The sequence below is a fragment of the Panthera onca genome, chromosome E2, assembly GCF_046562875.1.
Source record: "Panthera onca isolate mPanOnc1 chromosome E2, mPanOnc1 haplotype 2, whole genome shotgun sequence".
Lineage (NCBI taxonomy): Eukaryota > Metazoa > Chordata > Mammalia > Carnivora > Felidae > Panthera > Panthera onca.
In genome coordinates this window covers 7,349,613-7,367,541 of record NC_138353.1, presented here as the reverse complement: position 1 = coordinate 7,367,541, position 17,929 = coordinate 7,349,613, and the positions used below count along the sequence as shown (strand labels likewise).

Sequence of the window (17,929 nt, the reverse complement as noted above, 5' to 3'; positions counted from 1 at the left end):
CCTCACAGGTCATAGAACACTCCCTCCTGGAAGCCAGCCACCATGCCGTGAAGAAGCTCGAGCAGCCCATGGGAAGGAATCATGGCCCCTGGTCAACAGCCAGCTCAAGCCAACAACCCCAGCCAGCCAGCCAGCATGCAGGCCAGGTGACTAAGCCATCTCGGACATGTATCCCCGGGCCCCATTTGAGACCCCAGCTGACGCCGCGTGGAGGAGAGGCGAGCTCTCCTGCCAAGCCCTGCCCAGCTTTCAGATGTATGGGCAAAATAAATGATTGGTGGTTTTAAGTCAGCGAGTTTTGGGGTGCCTCGTTATGCCACATCAGCCAACCAGAACACGGGTATTATTACTAACGCCACCTGAGGGAGGAGGAAATCGGCGTTGGGAGAGTAGGAACTTGCCAGGGCCTCAGGATCCAGACCCCAAGCCCTTAACCACTACACTAAGCTCTTACTATTTTGATCAGCCGGATGAGGAAACCAGAACTCAGAGATGCAAGGTAACTCACTCAAGATCCCACAGCTGGGAAAGTTGAGGGAGGATCTAAAATCACTGAGTCTGGGGGCGCCTGGGGGGGCTCAGTCGGTTGAGCATCTGACTCTTGATTTCGGCTAAGGTCACAATCTCACGGTTCATGGGATTGAGCCCCGCGTCGGGCTCCGTACTGACAGCACAGAGCCTGCTTGGGATTCTCTCCCTCCCTCTCTGCCCCTCCTCCGGGCACGTGCACACGCGCTCTCTCTCAAAAATAAATAAATACACTTTAAAAAAATAAAATAATAAAATCAGAGTCTGACTCCAGGCCCCGGCTCTTCATCCCCACCTTACATGTTGTCTGTGTCCCCAACCAGAACCAGAACTTCCAGCCTTGCTGTCTCCTGTTCCCCAAGTCTCCACGGGGGCCTGGCACCTGCGAGTTCCCAGCAAAAGCTCTGCAGCGTGACACCCCCTCACTGATCTTCGTCTTTCAGGAATTCAACTAGGATGCCATCTACCTGGGAAGTCTCCGACCCCACATTCCAGGTCAGACGCCCCAGGTGAGCTCCTAAGTGTGTGGTGTCACCTCTGCTTACAGCTGGCTCTGCCCACGTCCATCCCAACCCCCCCCCCCCCAACATGGAAGCTTCTCAGGGACTGGATGTGACTCACCTGGGTCCCCGGCATCACCCAGCACAGGGCCTGGCACACGGGAGACTTAAGTAAATGTTTGTTGAATGAATCAAAGAACAGGTCTCCACGGAATGAGTTAACAGAGACGGTCGTCGGGAGGGTCATAGTTTTATTGCTGAGTGTCAGGGAAGGGGCTCAAATCCGCCCAATCTCCCTCAGCTTGGCCACCAGGTCCTCCGTGGTCTCCACCTTGACGCCGGCCGTGCGCTGGGGCGGGTCCTCCACACTAACCACGGAGAGCTTGGAGGTAAGGTCCACACCCAGGTCTCCGGGCTTGATGACCTCAATCTTCTTTTTCTTGGCTTTCTGCACATGGGCAGTGACAGTTCACAGGGCTGCTGAAGCCCTGCCCAGCCTCCCACAGCCTCCCACCCACGAGTGCCATGTCTGCAGAACCAATCCCATTGCCCGAACTTTTCTAGACCCCGCTAGCCAGACAGACGTGACCTACTGGGAAGCCCTTCTGCTGAGGGTCCCTGTTTAGTTAGCTGTCTTGAGAAGCCCTTCAAGGGCTGAAATGGACTGGCAAACTCAACCTTCTAACTTAAGGAGTCCGGCCCATCTGACCCACGGAACCCACCCTTCTGAGATGACCCACTGAACTCTCCCTGGTGGCTGAGATGATCCACTGAACCCTTCCTACTGGCTGAGATGATGCCCTTCCTATTGGCTAAGATGGCACACTAAACTCTCCCTATTGGCTAAAATGACCCAATGAACCCATCCTACAAGCCAAGATGAACGGTAAACTCTTCTTTCCGCAGGGTGATGATCCTTTCCTTCGTACAAGAAGTCTCTGGGCCCTCAGTGACCCATCTGCTAAGTGCTCACCATGATGTTGGGCAACGTGGCATAGCGAGGTTCGTTGAGCCGCAGGTCGGCGGTCACCACGGCAGGCAGCTTCAGGCGCAGGGTCTCCAGGCCCCCGTCAATCTCCCGCTCCACTTTCACCTTGTCCCCTTCCAGTGTCACCTGGGAGGCGAATGTGCCCTGGGGAGATGGGAGGGTAGGTGAGGTTAATTCACGGCAGGCACAGAGCGACGTGAGCACATGCACAGGTGAGGGAATGAATGAGAGAACAGAAGAGAGTCCTGCAAGGTAACCTTTAGACATCAAGTTCACAAACAGGAAGATGCCACAGAAAGGGAATCTCAAAAATCTGTACTTTCACTGGCAGCCAACGTGTAGGTCTTAATGACCTGAACCTGCCAGTTAGGTTCCGACCTATTATTAACCTTCCTTAATCATGATGAACACGTATTGCGTGTAAACAACTTCAGCGCACTAAGTCATCAGGCCCTCGGGAACTCTATACGGGAAACGCTATTATCCCCACTTTACAGATGAGGAAAATTGAGGCAGGGCGAGGCTCAAAAATGTGCTGTCGCCCAAGAGCTGGCAGTCTGGCTCTAAGCTCCATGTCATGCTCCCACTACCCACCATTCTGTCCCCAGGAGTTCCCTTCGAGGCCCCTCTGCTGGGGTAACAACAGACTCATGTGCTCACCTTGACCCTGGAAACATCAGCTGGGACCCCATCTTCTTTGCTCAGCGCCCACCCCCACACTCTCGCCAACGCCCCTCTGTGCCTCAGTCCTGAATCAACATTTCCTGATGTACCTACACCCTCTCTGTCTAATCGGCCCGTTGTCTCCATTCGCTCACTCACCAGACAAACCTTTCAAGTCTTAGCCGGGATGTTCCGTCACCCCTAGTCTCATCCGAACACCCCATGAGCCAGCCCTGGGGATACACAGTGAACATGACCAACAAGGCCTGGGCTTTCGGGGGCATTTATCCTGGCCGGGAAGACTGCTGGTAACCAAGTGACCGGTAACCAAGTATAACGGTAATCAAGTGGACTCACGTGTCTTCTGAGCATGTGAAATGTGGCTCGTGTGATTGCGGGATGGAATTTTTCATCTTACTTTATTTTTTTTTTAAGTTTGTTCATTTGCTTGTTTGTTTGTTTGTTTGTTTAGAGAGCATGTGCATGCATGCATGCAAGCGGGGGAGGGACAGAGAGAGGAGGAGAGAATCCCAAGCAGGTTGTCAGTGCAGAGCTGGATGCCGGGCTCGATCCTACGAACTGACAGAGATTAGCACCACCCCTGTGCAAGGATGACACACAAATTCGTGAAGTGTTCCGTATGTTTGATGTAAATTTTAAAAAATAAAAAATAAAATTAAAAAGAAAAAAAAATGTGCAGTTTATTGTAGACCACTTACATCTCAACAAAGCTATTTAAAAAAATACTCAATGCGATCACTGGAAAACTTTGAAGAGTGTTTGGAACAACCTGGGTGTGTGAATCTATGTTTTCAACTGTGGATTTTAGGAATGTAAATTAAGTATTTCTGATGAAAATTCAGCATCTGAATGGAGATGTGCTGTAGATATAAAATCCACCCTGGAGGGGTGCCTGGGTGGTTCAGTCGAGTACTCATCTGACTCTTGATTTCAGCTCAGGTCATAATCTCGTGGTCTGTGAGTTTGAGCCCCACGTTGGGTTCTGTGCTGACAGCAGGGAGCCTGCTTGGGATTCTCTCGCTCTTCCTCTCTGTCCCTCCTCCACTCTCACTCTCTCTCAAAATATAACTAAACTTAAAAAATAATAAAATAAAATAAAATAAAATAAAATAAAATAAAATAAAATAAAATAAAATAAAATAATTTAAAATAAAATAAAATAAAATAAAATAATTTAAAATAAAATAAAATAAAATAAAATAATTTAAAATAAAATAAAATAATTTAAAATAAAATAAAATAAAATAAAATCCACACTGGATTCTGAAGATGTCATACAAAAAGAAAAAAGAATATGACAGAGCTCAGGAGTTTTTATATTGATTATATGTTAAGATGATAATATTTTAGATGTGTTAGGTTAAATAAAATATTATTGCAATTCATTTTGCCTGATTCTTTTTCCTTTTTTAATCTGGCTGTGAAAAATTCTAAATTACCCAGGTGGCTCGTGTTTCTACTGGACTGGCAGAGGTGGGGAGTGGGGAATCTGGAACCGAGGAGGGGACATGAGGATTTCATACAGGGTGGGTAAGGAAGGCCTCTCTAAAGAGGTAATAACTGAGCACAGACCTAAAGGAGAGAGTGGGAAAGGCATGAGGCAATCTGAGGGAACCATGTTCTGGGTTGAGCAAGTGCAAAGGCCCTGAGGCAGGGATGACGTTGGTGTGTGGTTGGAGAGTGACAGGGCTGAAGACAGAGCACCAAAGGCCTGGACGAGGCCTGGCATCCTGGCTGTGCACTTCTCCTTCCTGCCAGCAGGAGTAGCCATCCTTGCACATGCCTTCCTCCAGAAAGGCAGGGACAAGGGTGGCCCTGTTCTGAGCCCCCAGGTCTAGCCCCCAGAAGGTACGCCTCACTCCAGCCTCACCTGTGGCCAGTCTAGAAATCCAGCGGTCATCTGCCCCGTCTGGTTACAGTCATCATCGATGGCCTGAGTGGAGAAAGAGAGAAGACTGTATGACAATGGGTCTTTTCACACACCGTTTGGGCCTTTGTCTAGATGGGGATTAGCAAACATTTTCTCAATATCATGCGGTCTCAGTCACAGAGATGCAACTCGGCCACGGTAGTACACAAGCAGCCGTAGATAGAAATGTGCCTGTATAAAGCAACAAGCGTGGTGGTGTTCCAATAAAGCTTTATAAAATCAGCGGTGACCATGGGCCATAGTTTGCTGACTCCTGGACTAGAATGATCCCATCCCTTCACTTGGGCCTGGTGAGAGGCAGTCACCTGTCCAGGGTCACACAAGGACATCTGGCATCCCCAGTGCCAAATCTTTGCCCCCTGTATAATTCACAGAAGCCTCCCATGAGCCAGGACCCGGGCCAGCTGCACTGGGGAACTGAGTGAGTAGGAGCTATCCCCTGACCCTAGTGATTGGTTCAGGGATTGGTACTTGACTCAAGCTGGACCAATGAAGAGTCAGCTCTGGAGGTGTTCCTGGAGCTCTTGGGAAAGAGGCTCTTTTGTTTCTGCTGAGGTTGCTGGGCTCCTGAGATATGGGCCTGGAGGTGCAGAAGGTAAAAACAAGATAGAGGAGCAGAGCCTAGAGCTGACATGTGAACCTGGATCAAGCCATGCCTGAAGCTTGAATTATATGAGCTAACAGGTTCACTTTTTGGCTTCTGCCAGTTTGATTCTGACCCTGCCACCTACAATAAAGACTGTCCTGACCAGTTTATCCAGTATCTTCCCAGTTGGAGGCCCTGGTCCCAGAAACTGTCCCTGACAACCAGGACAGGCAGGACATGAGTCTGAGACCCACCAGAGAACGGAGGGGGCATCAAGAGGCCATGATGCCAGCACCAGTGTCCTGGGGCGCTGGTGAGAGACCTGGGTCCCCAGAGCCCTGAGCCTACCCAGACTGTGCCTTTTTGGCCTGTTCTCTGGTTAGGCCCCCTGCCTCAGCTTACTGACTTCTACTGATTCCTTTGCTGTTTGTCATCTCTCGTTTTCCACTGTCTGACTTGGGCAGGACACCCAACCACCTATATAGACTCATCAGCCTCCGCCTCTCCCCAGGGACTGATCCAGCCTGCTGGGATCCCTGTCTTTTCCCACCAGGGCCCTGGCTCTACCTCTGAGCCTCCCGTGCGATCCCAGTGCCCTGTATGATCTCTCAGTCTCTCACATTCTTTCTCAGCCTTCGTCCCTAAGCCCCCGCCCCTAGATCTCTCCCCTCCCACTGCTGTCGTCTGGGTCTCTTCTGAAGATCCTCTGCCCCTCCCTGGGCGAGGCCACAATGTCTATCTCAAATGGGAGGGTGTGGGCAGGCTACCCAAAGGAAGGCTGTCATTTGCCCGGCCTCCAGAGGGAACAGCTGAGCCAGACTCACACCCACCTCAGGGGGTAGGTAGCGTTCTAGCTCAATGTTAGCCCCCAAGCTCCTCCCCAAGCCCCTGGCCTCTAGTCTCTCCCCTTCCAGCCTATTCCTCACAGCCTCAGTTCTTCCAGAACTTTCCTCTCTGTCCCTTCCAGCCAGACCCCAGCACCACCTTCACCTCCTCTCCGCCTCCCCTCACTCCCTGCAGCTCAAGCGCTGCCCCTCCAGCCACAGGTCTCTCTGCTCTGTCCCATCAAGCCTCTCTTTCCCCCACCCAGACCATCGCCCCAGCCCCCAGGGCTCCCACTTTACCCCATAGGACCCCCCCCCCCCCCCCACCGCCCGTCACCCTGTCCACCCTGCTCAAACTCTCCACCCAGCCTGGGTCCCCTGAAGCCTCAGCTCCTGCCCACCCCGCCACCAGTCCTGAGCAGGAATGGGGATGGGGGGGAAGGATGGGCACACTTACCTGCTTGCCCAGCAGCACCAGGTCTACCTTCTCCTTCTCTGCCAGCTTGGCCAGGACCCGGGCCACCTGCAGGGGACCCAGGCGATCTGCCTCTGCAGCTGGCACCTCCACGTGGATGCCTCGGTCTGCGCCCATGGCCAGAGCAGTGCGGATGGTCTCCTGCCAGGAGAAGGGACTCGGCTTGGCTTGTAGCCCCAAGGGGTACCCAGGAGCCTGGTCCCGTCCCTCCTCCCTCAGACCCGGGACTCAGGGTCCCAGCACCCTCTCCCACCTGGCACTGGGCAGGCCCACAGCTGACAGCGATGACCTCTTTCACCAGCTTTTTCTCCTTGAGCCGCACGGCCTCCTCCATGGCGATCTCACAGAAAGGGTTCATGGAGTGCTTCACGCCATCTGTAACCACGCCTGTCTTGTCAGGCTTCACCCGGATCTGCCCAGCCAGGAAGGGAAGGGCCAGGGTCAGGGGATCGGGGAAGGCAAGGGCCGGATGGGGACGACAGGGAAAGGGGCAGGGCCTTGCCCAGGGTCCCACAGGCAGGTGTAGGGTCACCTTCTCATTGTGTCATTCAGACATGTGCTAAGCACCGGGGACCTCTGACATCTCATCCTGATCCGTCACTGCTCTGTTCCTTGGGCCTGAAAGCATGTTTCGCCAATTTCCGTTTACCATAACCCACGGTGAGAAATGCATCTTTGATACTCGGGAATATATTACAAATACGTAACATATACTTGCATGCAAATACAAATGCCACCAGAATGTGAGGTTTGCTGAACAATACTTACCCTTACTTTGCACACCATACCCTGACATTTCCTTTTAATTTTTTTAAGGCTTTAATTTCTATTTGAGAGAGAGAGAGAGGGAAAGAGACAGCGTGTTGAGTGGGGGAGGGGAAGAGAGAGAGGAAGACACAGAATCCGAAGCAGGCTCCAGGCTCTGAGCTATCAGCACAAGCCCGACATAAGGCTCGAACTCACGAACCACGAGATCATTACCTGAGCCAAAGTCAGACGCTTAACTGACTGAGCCACCAGGAGCCCCTATGCTGTACTTATATAGATTTACTATCAATCTTCTCTCCCTTAGAATGTCAAGTCCCTGAGGACAGGGATTTCTGTCAGCTCTGTTCACGACTGTACTCACAGGCCTAGCGTGGCACCTGGCATACTGTAGGTTCCTGCACAAAAAAGAACTTGTCAGATGCATGTGTAAGAACCTGCATTAAAACCGCTCAAACACTTGTAGGGGCGCCTGGGTGGCTCAGTCGGTTAAGTGTCCAACTTCGGCTCAAGTCGTGATCTCACAGTTTGTGAGTTCGAGCTACGCGTGGGGCTCCGTGCTGACAGCTCGGAGCCTGGAGCCTGCTTTGGATTCTGTGTCTCCCTCTCTCTCTGCTCTTTCCCCTCTCACGAAGTGTCTCTCTTTCTCTCGAAAATGAATAAACATTAAAAAAAAAAAAAAAGAACTGCTCAAACACTTGTAAACAGCATAGAAACTAAAACACAAAAGGGGCAACTGGGTGGCTCAGTCAGTTAAGCGTCCAGCCTTGGCTCAGGTCATGATCTCATGATTTGTGAGTTCGAGCCCCACATCGGGCTCTGTTGTGACAGCTCAGAGCCCGGAGCCTGCTTCGGATTCTGTGTCTCCCTCTCCCTCCCCGGCTCGTTCTCAGTCTCTCTCTCTCAAAAATAAATAAAAACATGAAAAAAAATAAAAAATAAAACACAAAAGCCCTCTTGTTACAAAAATAAAATCCAAGACATAGGTCTCCCCTTTAAACAGGAAAGCAGCCCCCCGCAGTAAGAGGCTGGCTGATGGGCCAGGGGGCTGGTGGAGGGCCTCAAGCCCACTCTTGCTCTGGCAAGACCCCGGGCACCAAGCTGCCCACGTCCAAGCAGAAGGGGATGAGAGCCCTCTGGCACTGGCACCAGGGAAAGGTGCCCGCTCATCTTCTCCACGGAAGACCTTTCAAGCCAGAGAAGATTTGAAGCTTTGAAAACACTGTTGAGTTCAATTATCTAAGTCAGGAAACAATGGATGGTCTCAAAATTCAGTGCCGGTCTTTTTTTTTTTTTTCCCCAAATTATTTTAAATAATGAGGCTTTATCAGTCAAAGGAGATGAGTCAGGACGTCTGTCTCTTAAAGATGCAAACTATTAACGTTCAACAGAAATAGCCATGACCCCGGCAGGCATCGACTGCCCCGAGGGCTTTATTACGTGCATGAACTCATGTAACTGTCCTGACAGCCTAGGAGGTTAGTTACTGCCATTCCCATCCCTATTGTACAGATGGGCCAACTGAGGCACAGAGAGGCCAAGGGCCTTGCCCAGGATGACACCACAAGGAAGTAGAGCCTCACTCCAAGTCTGAGTTGGGAATCGTGAGACTTTCCAGGCTGCCAGATGGGCCCTCGAGAGGTAGGAGAGCCAGTCCTACTATCCGTGGCCCAAGACACAGGAGCAGGTGTTCGTAAAGTGACTTCTGAAGGCCGTCCCTGAACTCTTGACACAGCTCAAGGACTTCTCTGTGATTCAGGACGGCCAAGGCCAGACAGTGAGGCGGTGGGCAGGGAGAGATGCCCACAACCGACGGTCAAGGTGGTGGTCAGGGCTGAGACCCTTCTACGGGAGATCGCGTGTGGGGCAGGCAAAGAGGACCAACATCCTCACGGAGGTGACAGGTGTGACCTGAAGGAAGAGGAGGTGCCAGCTATCCCAAGCGCAGAAGGAACAAGGGGAAGGGGAAAAGGCCGTGTCCTCCCAGAACCGAGGAACACATGGCTGGTTGAGGTAAGGCCCAGAGATGGAAACAGGTTTTCTGGGGCCTGAAGTTTCCATCCTTTGGAGGATCTGCTTTAAGAAAATGCAGCTGGGGCACCTGGGTGGCTCAGCTGGTTGAGTGTCCGACTTCGGCTCAGGTCATGATCTCACGGTTCATGAGTTTGAGCCCCACGTCGGGCTCTGTGCTGACAGCTCAGAGCCTGGAGCCTGCTTTCAATTCTGTGTCTCCCTCTCTCTTTCTGCTCCTCCCCCACGTGTGCTCTGCCTCTCTCTCTGTCTCTGTCTCTCTCAAAAATAAGTAAATATTTAAAAAAAATAAAAAATAGGGGTGCCTGGGTGGCTCGGTCAGTTAAGTGTCCGACTTCAGCTCAGGTCATGATCTCACGGATCGTGGGTTCAGCCTTGGGCTCTGTGCTGACAGCTCAAAGCCCGGAGCCCGCTTCGGATTCTGTGTCTCCCTCTCTCTCTGCCCCTCCTCCACTCGTACTCTGTGTGTCTCTCTCTCTCAAAAATAAATAAACATTAAAAAAAATTTTTTTAAGAATAAAATATGGCACAAAAACAGACACATAGACCAATGGAATAGAATAGAAACCCCAGAACTAGACCCACAAACGTAGGGCCAACTAATCTTTGACAAAGCAGGAAAAAACATCCAATGGAAAAAAGACAGTCTCTTTAACAAATGGTGCTGGGAGAACTGGACAGCAACATGCAGAAGGTTGAAACTAGACCACTTTCTCACACCACTGACAAAAATAAACTCAAAATGGATAAAGGACCTGAATGTGAGACAGGAAACCATCCAAACCCTACAGGAGAAAGCAGGAAAAGACCTCTCTGACCTCAGCCGTAGCAATCTCTTACTCGGCACATCCAGAAAGGCTAGGGAATTAAAAGCAAAAATGAATTACTGGGACCTTATGAAAATAAAAAGCTTCTGCACAGCAAAGGAAACAACCAACAAAACTAAAAGGCAACCAACGGAATGGGAAAAGATATTTGCAAATGACATATCGGACAAAGGGCTAGTATCCAAAATCTATAAAGAGCTCACCAAACTCCACACCCGAAAAACAAAGAACCCAGTGAAGAAATGGGCAGAAAACATGAATAGACACTTCTCTAAAGAAGACATCCCGATGGCCAACAGGCACATGAAAAGATGCTCAACGTCGCTCCTCATCAGGGAAATACAAATCAAAACCACACTCAGATATCACCTCACACCAGTCAGAGTGGCCAAAATGAACAAATCAGGAGACTATAGATGCTGGCGAGGATGTGGAGAAACGGGGACCCTCTTGCACTGTTGGTGGGAATGCAAATTGGTGCAGCCGCTCTGGAAAACAGTGTGGAGGTTCCTCAGAAAATTAAAAATAGACCTACCCTATGACCCAGCAATAGCACTGCTAGGAATTTACCCAAGGGATACAGGAGTACTGATGCATAGGGGCACTTGTACCCCAATGTTTATAGCAGCACTCTCAACAATAGCCAAATGATGGAAAGAGCCTAAATGTCCATCACCTGATGAATGGATAAAGAAATTGTGGTTTATATACACAATGGAGTACTACAGGGCAATGAGAAAGAACGAAATATGGCCCTTTGTAGCAACGTGGATGGAACTGGAGAGTGTGATGCTAAGTGAAATAAGCCATACAGAGAAAGACAGATACCATATGGTTTCACTCTTATGTGGATCCTGAGAAACTTAACAGAAACCCATGGGGGAGGGGAAGGGAAAAAAAAAAAGAGGTTAGAGTGGGAGAGAGCCAAAGCATAAGAGACTCTTAAAAACTGAGAACAAACTGAGGGTTGATGGGGGGTGGGAGGGAGGGGAGGGTGGGGGATGGGTATTGAGGAGAGCACCTTTTGGGATGAGCACTGGGTGTTGTATGGGAACCAATTTAACAATAAATTTCATATATTAAAAAAAAAATAAGAATAAAATAAAATAAAAAATAAGAAAAACAAAAATAAATAAATCACGAATGCAAAAATCGACTCGGCCTCTCCCCGGGCCTCGAAAGAAACTCTGAAGGGTACAGCCTCATGGGCCAGAACTGAGTGTCACTGGTTGCCTATTGAGTAATACCCTAAACACACAATCACAGACGTGCACACGGACACACACTGAGCACAGCATCTGTTTCTGAGCAAATGACTAAATAAACTTGCATTACTAGTACTATCAATAATAACAATACTCACTGCGTGCCAGCCAACACTTGTTTTTGAGAGAGAGAGAGAGAGAGAGACAGAGTGCAAGTGGGGAGAGGGGCAGAGACGGGGAGACACAGAATCCAAAGCAGGCTCCAAGCTGTCAGCACAGAGCCCAAGGCGGGGCTCAAACTCACAAACCGTGAGATTATGACCTGAGCTGAGGTTGGACGCTCAACCGACAGAGCCACCCTGGCGCCCCATAGCCAGGCACTATTCTAAGAGCTTATCCGATCTTCACCGCCACCCAATTCAGGAGATACTCTTGTTATCCCCGCTGTAGGGTGGAGGAAAATAAGGCTCAGAGTGGTTACGCAGCTCCCCAAGGTCACATAGTAGGAAGCTGACCCAGGCAGCTGGCCTGGAGTTGGCTCTGAACCGTTCTTGTGAGGGAACCAATGACTAAGACAGCAGTGACTACATCAGACAGACCCTCCTCCCCACCCTGGAGCTGGAATTCTGGAAGGAGAGACAGACACTAAAGAGAACAATCAGTAAATGAGAGGAGATTACAAAGAGACAAGAGTATGGGTGAAATTACAGCCAGGGAGGGGACAGGAACAATGGGGGTTGCAACTTTAAGTCAGGATCCAGGGCAGGCCTCCCAGAGAAGGTGACAAGTGAGGCAAGAGTGGAACGAAGTGCATGCACCCTGAGGAGCCACCGATGGGGGGGAGGGGACATCTGGGTGGACAGAGGATCCCAATCCAGTGTGGGAGAAGAGTGCAGAGAGGCAAGCCCAGGGGGCTGCAGGAGTGTCCAAGGACACAACAAGGAGCATGAGAGGGTTGGGACAGGGGATACCAGAGAACCACTAAATGCCGATGTGATTGACAGATCAGCGTTAAGCAGGACAAGGGAGGTACAAGTAGGACTGGAGAAGGAAGGGTATCCAAGCAGAAGGCCCAACGGGGACAAGGGCCCAAGCCAAGAAGGGGCCCTGTCTGTCAGGAAAGATTAGGTGGGAGCTATGGAAGCACAAGGGGTAAGGGAGGAACAGGGCACCGTGGACGGCAGAACAGGGGCCAAGGCCGGACCACGAAGGGTCTCAAACACTGAGGGGCTGGGACTTTGTCCTGAGGGTGCTGGGGAGCCTCGGGGCAGCTCCCAGTGCAGGAAGAGCTGTGAGGCTGGGAGAGGATAGACCGGAGGGACAGGACAGCAGCTGACACCCCCTCTTTGTTCTCTCATTTGGCACACACCCATGCCAGTCCCTGTGCTGGATGCGGCTGCGACCCAAAGCCCATGAAACTGGAGCCTGCCGGGTCGGGGAAACAAATACGACCTAGGCATCTCAGGCCATGGAGACCAGGACTGGGGCAGAAGGAGACCCAGGGGGCGACGGAGCCCGAAGGAACAGTTACAGGTCGGGGGAAACCAGGAGAGCAGGTCCCAGGACCCCAAGCAACATCCCTGCCATTTGCTGTCATCAGGCCTCCCAGCTGCTGAGTGAAAAGGGGAGGAGGAGAGACCAGAGCGGGACTTGCCTGCACTTGTGATTCTGACTCTGGTGGCCTGGAGCGGGGTGACCTGCCAGGTAACAGAACCTCCACGGTTCTCAGTTTCTTCACCTGTCCAACGGGACTGATAACACCTAGCGGCTTTTGAAAGCACTAAATGGGTTAATCTCTGTCAAGGACTTGGAGCCCTGCCCCTCCGTAGTAATCGCTCACTACACATGGGCAGTTATGATCACTGAAGCTTCCACGCCAAGCCCGGCTGCCGGGACCTCCTGCCCACCCCACCCCCCAAACTGGCAGGGGCCCTGGTTTCATGCATCCCGAGGCCTCTGGCAAGCTAGGCCCTATGCTGGGCAATGCTGGAGACGCAGAGGTGGAACCCCAGTCTGATGGTGGGGACACACGTGGACGGGCAGTCACCACCTTCAGTCTGCTTTAAGCCAAGTAATAGGAGACACGGGCCTGCGAGACTGCGTCTGATTCACCTCTGTCCAGACCAGCTTCTCTCTGGGGGCAAGCCAGGCCCTCAGAGACGCTGCCCCCAGCCCCCTCATGGAGAATGTGAGTCATTCCACCAGCTCAGTCCGACGGGATTCCGTCTCCAGCAAACACTCCACCCTCCCTTCCCAGCAGGACCTCTTCACTCACCCTGTGGCTACGTAGGGTAAAAGACAGTTTCTGGGTTCCCACAGCGCCCGGTATTGGAATAATCAACGGAGTGTGCAAAGCAGCCTAAAGGTTAAAGTGTGGCTTGTGTGCAAAGCATTTAGTTGGGTTGAGGAGTCAGACAGACCTGGAGCGGAAATCTCAGCTCTATCCCATCCTAGCTGAGTGACCTCTCTGTGCCTCAGTTTCTCCATGTGTTAATAAATAGGGGCCATGACACCTCCAGCAGGTAAGAAATAGAGAAGGTAACTCGCACTGCACCCTATGAAGACAGCGAGTCCAGACTCGAGAAAAGGGAACGGGGTCATGACCCCAGAGGGGCCTGGTCTGAATGAAGAGAGATCTGAAGTCTGAACCTCACAGTCCTTGATCTTTGCCCTCTGGTGTACTTTGACGTTTGGGGGAAGAGCGGGAGAGATCAGAGGTATGAGAAGACCTCCCATACAGTGACCCCGGAAGCACACGGCCGCGGGATTCGGGGAGGTTGGGGGGGGGGCGGTCACCTTCACAGCGAAGTCGATGACCCTCTTGACAGCCACGAGCGCACGCAGCTCCGCCATCTTCCTGCCTCTGCCACCTGCCGGGGTCAGTGAGCTCGCTGGGCGCCCAGACCGAGACTTCTCGTCCCGCCCCCGCACCCCGCCCCTCTCTGCGCCTGCGCCCCACGCAGCCAGCCAGTCAACCGCTGTGGTGCCCGCCTCCGCCCCAACAGAGGACCAACCGGAGGCCCGGAAGGGAAGCAGGTGTGGCAAGAGGATTGGGGCCAATAGGGAACGAATCTTGGACAAAGAGGCGGGACCCGAGGGGAAAGGAAACGGACCTAGAGGAGGGGGCGTGGCCGGGAACTAGGGGAAAGGCCGTGAGCGTAGGGAGATGCTCCCGGAGTGGAGTTCCTCCCACGAATTCTATTAATATTTTTTTTTTTATTTTTTATTTATTTTTGGGACAGAGAGAGACAGAGCATGAACGGGGGAGGGGCAGAGAGAGAGAGGGAGACACAGAATCGGAAACAGGCTCCAGGCTCCGAGCCATCAGCCCAGCGCCTGACGCGGGGCTCAGAGCCTGACGCGGGGCTCGAACTCACGGACCGTGAGATCGTGACCTGGCTGAAGTCGGACGCTTAACCGACTGCGCCACCCAGGCGCCCCCTCCCACGAATTCTAAACTTTTCCCAGTGTCCTCGATTTATCCCCTTCCCCAGTCCCCCGCCTTTTCCTCAACTGTACAAGTCGCCATGCTCGTGTCCCCTACGTCCTCTTGTGTCTCCCCATTTTCTTTTTGCCATGTTCCTCGTCCCATGATCATGCCCCTTATGTTCCCCTATACTCGTTTTCCCTGCAAGTCCCTACATCCCCTCCAAACGACCTTGTGCGCTCCTGACCCCACTACCCCTGATTCCCGTTCCCCCTCCCAGTCCGTGTGCCTTGTCCTCTCCAAGCTCGTGTCCCCATGTTCCACGTTCCCTGTAGGTTCATGTGCTTATGTCCTCCCTGAGCCCCCAGGGATCCCCGTGTCCCGGTCCCCCGTGCTCTTCATATCCATGTTCCCACGTGCGTTCGTGTCCCCCAGAAAGGCACACGAGCCGCGGCGGTGAAAGCCGTTCCTTTATTCTGCCCCAGGCAGGCTGCGGTCACAAGCACACGGGGAATCCGCTGATGGCGTCCGTGCTCTGCACGATCATGTCCGCCAGCAGAAAGCAGAAGCCTGGCGGGAGAGGAGCGGAGGGCGGGTGGGGGACGGTGGGTCCTGGGGCGGATGACCGGGAGCTCCCTGGGACGGGGGTTCGGAGCTCTAAGGGCGATCCTGCCGGGTGTGCGGGAGTCGGGAGCGGAGTGTGCTGGGGAGTCCCTGGGAGGGCGACGGGGAGTCTGTGGGGAGGGGGGTGCTCAGGGCAGTCTCCTCCACCCTCTTCCCGCTGTCCAGGTTACCCGCGAGAATAGAGAAGGGTAAAGCCAGCCACCCCGAAAAATAGGACCATGAGAAGAAGACGTCGTTTTTCCACGCGTTCTTGACGGTGTAGCCTGTCAGGGCGATCAGCAGCAGCAGCCCTGGGCCCCGCGCCCTGGGTGAGCATAGCCAGGGCGCAGAGCCGAGGCGCCCCTAGACCGCGCCCGTCGCCCAGGCCACGCCCCTCCTCCCAGCCACGCCCTCCTCTGGGTCTCCGGCCCCTCCCCTCATTCCCTTCCGAGCGCCTCCAAGTGCGAGACCCTGGGCCCCTGTCCCCCGCAACTCCCAAGCCCGCCCTATGCCTGGGGGCCCGCTACCATCTCACCGCAGAGGAAGAAGGTGCCGCTCATAGTCTGGCCCCGCGAGTCACCCTCGTGGTACAGAATCCGCAGCCCCATCACCAAACCCACGACGGCGGAGCACGCCGCCAGCACCATGCACGCGCCCGCCACCGCCAGCATGGCTGGGGGGAGCGGCCGCCTCAGCCGCGCGCCGGTGCCGCCCCGGGCCACCACCCCCACCCGCCGGTCTAGTTTGGATAGGGACTCGCAAGTTGCTTCATGAGGGGCGGTTAAGGTCCCAACAGGGAAGCAGATCCCAAAGTGGGGGTTCGTGGTAGTCTTTGTCGCGGAGGAGCAGGTGGATCTGAGACTGGAGAGGAAGGGGTGAGGGTGGGGGCGCCGCAGGATGTGCCCAGCTGTTGTGTGAGGCGAGGGGGCCAGCTGGGCTCAGTGCCGGGGGGGGGGGGGTGCTGTCTGTCCAGTGGGGGACATCTGGGCGGGCGGGGCCTCACTCTGGCAGGGGATGTTGGAGCAGATGCCGCCATTACACTCCTGCCACAGGCCACTGTGGCCCCCTGGGTAGCGGATCCAGTAGTTGGTGGCAGTGGAGAGAATCGTGAGGATTTGGGCCAAGAAGCCCAGCAAGGTGCCCCCGCTCTGAAGGCGCCGCTTCACCCCCATGCCAGGGAGGCTGCTGCGGAGGGTCACACACGCAAGATTGGCCAACAGCCCTCCCGCCCCCAGGCCCCTGTCTCAGCTCTTTCAAGCCCTTGAGACCCACACACACATGTCCCTACATATCCCAGACTTCATCCCAGCGCCCCTGTCTGGGGACCCCTCCCTCAGGCCCTTCCCAAACCCAAGACCTCCTTCTCCCCCATGTCCTACTGCTACTATTGGGCGCTTTGAGACCTTACCCACAGGGAGTCACAGCTTAAGGACCTCTCTGTCTTTCAAAGATCTCCATTCTTCAGTGGAGTGTGCCTGTAACCTGTCCAGTGCCCTCCCCCAACCCCCATGCACACACCCACCTAAATGACTGACACCCAGCTCAGGGGGGCTTCTTAGACACAGAGTCCAGAGGTGTGGGGGAAGGGAGACTGGGTCTCTGTGAGGCAGGAGGAGTTCCAGAACCCCCTCTCCCATCAGCCACTTAAAGAGACAACCACCCACCCACACCCCCACACACACATAAACCCACATACACACAGCTTTTCTAACAAAGTGACAGCTCAGAGTCAGATGGCCATGACACGATAGACCATATCCTTCTGAAAATTCTTCCCTTGACCCCAGAAGCTCTCCAGGCCCCCAACTCTCTGGCTGTGCCCTCTCAGACCCCCATGCAGGCTCCTGTTCTTGATCTTCCCTCCACTTCCCAGGGCTGGTTTTCCTGGAATCTCCACCCTGCACCTTCTTACCCGATGAGTTTCCTCGAAGCCACGGCTCCCTCGGCCACTGATTCTCTGATAGCAACCCAAACCATCTCCAGCCCACTTCTCTGTCCCAGACCCCTGCCAACCACATCCCAACTGAGCTCAACATCTCCCACCAAAACAGGGATGACCCTACCATCCCACCCAAGTTGGTTGCACCAGAACCCTGGGCACTAACCTGGCCCCCTCCTGCCCATCACTCCACAAAGCCCTTGGATCCCTGTGTCCCGTTCCTTCTGGCCCCTGAATCTTTCTGGCCCCTTCCCTCTTTTCCGTCTCATGCCCCGGTCCCAGTCATACCCATTGCATTGCCGAGCTCCTTTGTCCTTTCTGACCTCCCTGCATATCCCAGAGGGGTCTATAGGGCACCTGCAGCTGGTGCTGTCCCTCCCCGCCTCACAACCTTCTTCTAGCCCCCCATTGCTCTCAAGAGAGAGTCACTGTGGCCTTAGGGGCCTGGCTCTCACCCACCTCTCCACCCTCACACCCCAATGGCCTCTGCATTCCACATTCTGCCACAGAGCACTGTTCTCCATCCCCTGAAAACCTCCAGCCTCTCCACACCTTTGGGCCCCACTGCCCGGATGACTTTGCCTTGGCCCTCGAGAAACCCCTAAACACCCTCTCCC

The 17,929-nt window shown here is 53.6% G+C and overlaps 2 protein-coding genes and 1 pseudogene across 5 annotated transcripts; 1 reads left to right on the top strand and 2 right to left on the bottom strand.

Moving 5' to 3' along the window:
* Nucleotides 1–1,262: 1,262 nt before the first annotated feature.
* On the bottom strand, nt 1,263–14,272 carry ETFB (electron transfer flavoprotein subunit beta). The gene is made up of 6 exons (XM_078439402.2): nt 14,140–14,272; nt 6,769–6,927; nt 6,498–6,656; nt 4,571–4,633; nt 2,002–2,160; nt 1,263–1,476 (listed from the first exon to the last, which is right to left on the bottom strand). Exons 1-6 carry the CDS (start codon nt 14,194–14,196, stop codon nt 1,306–1,308), a joined length of 768 nt encoding a protein of 255 aa, XP_078295528.2. The 5' UTR covers nt 14,197–14,272; the 3' UTR covers nt 1,263–1,305.
* Nucleotides 3,230–3,325, top strand: LOC144614728 (U6 spliceosomal RNA; annotated as a pseudogene).
* Nucleotides 14,273–15,222: 950 nt separating the features above from the next.
* On the bottom strand, nt 15,223–17,913 carry CLDND2 (claudin domain containing 2). 4 transcript variants are annotated; one of them, XM_060651887.3, is made up of 4 exons: nt 16,377–17,913; nt 15,909–16,046; nt 15,565–15,684; nt 15,223–15,340 (listed from the first exon to the last, which is right to left on the bottom strand). In XM_060651887.3, the coding sequence occupies exons 1-4, from the start codon at nt 16,543–16,545 to the stop codon at nt 15,267–15,269; spliced, it is 501 nt and encodes a 166-aa protein (XP_060507870.1). In that variant the 5' UTR covers nt 16,546–17,913; the 3' UTR covers nt 15,223–15,266. The 4 variants fall into 4 exon arrangements, with proteins under 4 accessions (XP_060507870.1, XP_060507869.1, XP_078295527.1 ...); XM_060651886.3 differs by having other exon boundaries at nt 15,223–15,684; nt 16,377–16,558; nt 16,782–17,913; XM_078439401.2 differs by having other exon boundaries at nt 15,223–15,684; nt 16,377–16,558; nt 16,896–17,913.
* Nucleotides 17,914–17,929: the final 16 nt, after the last annotated feature.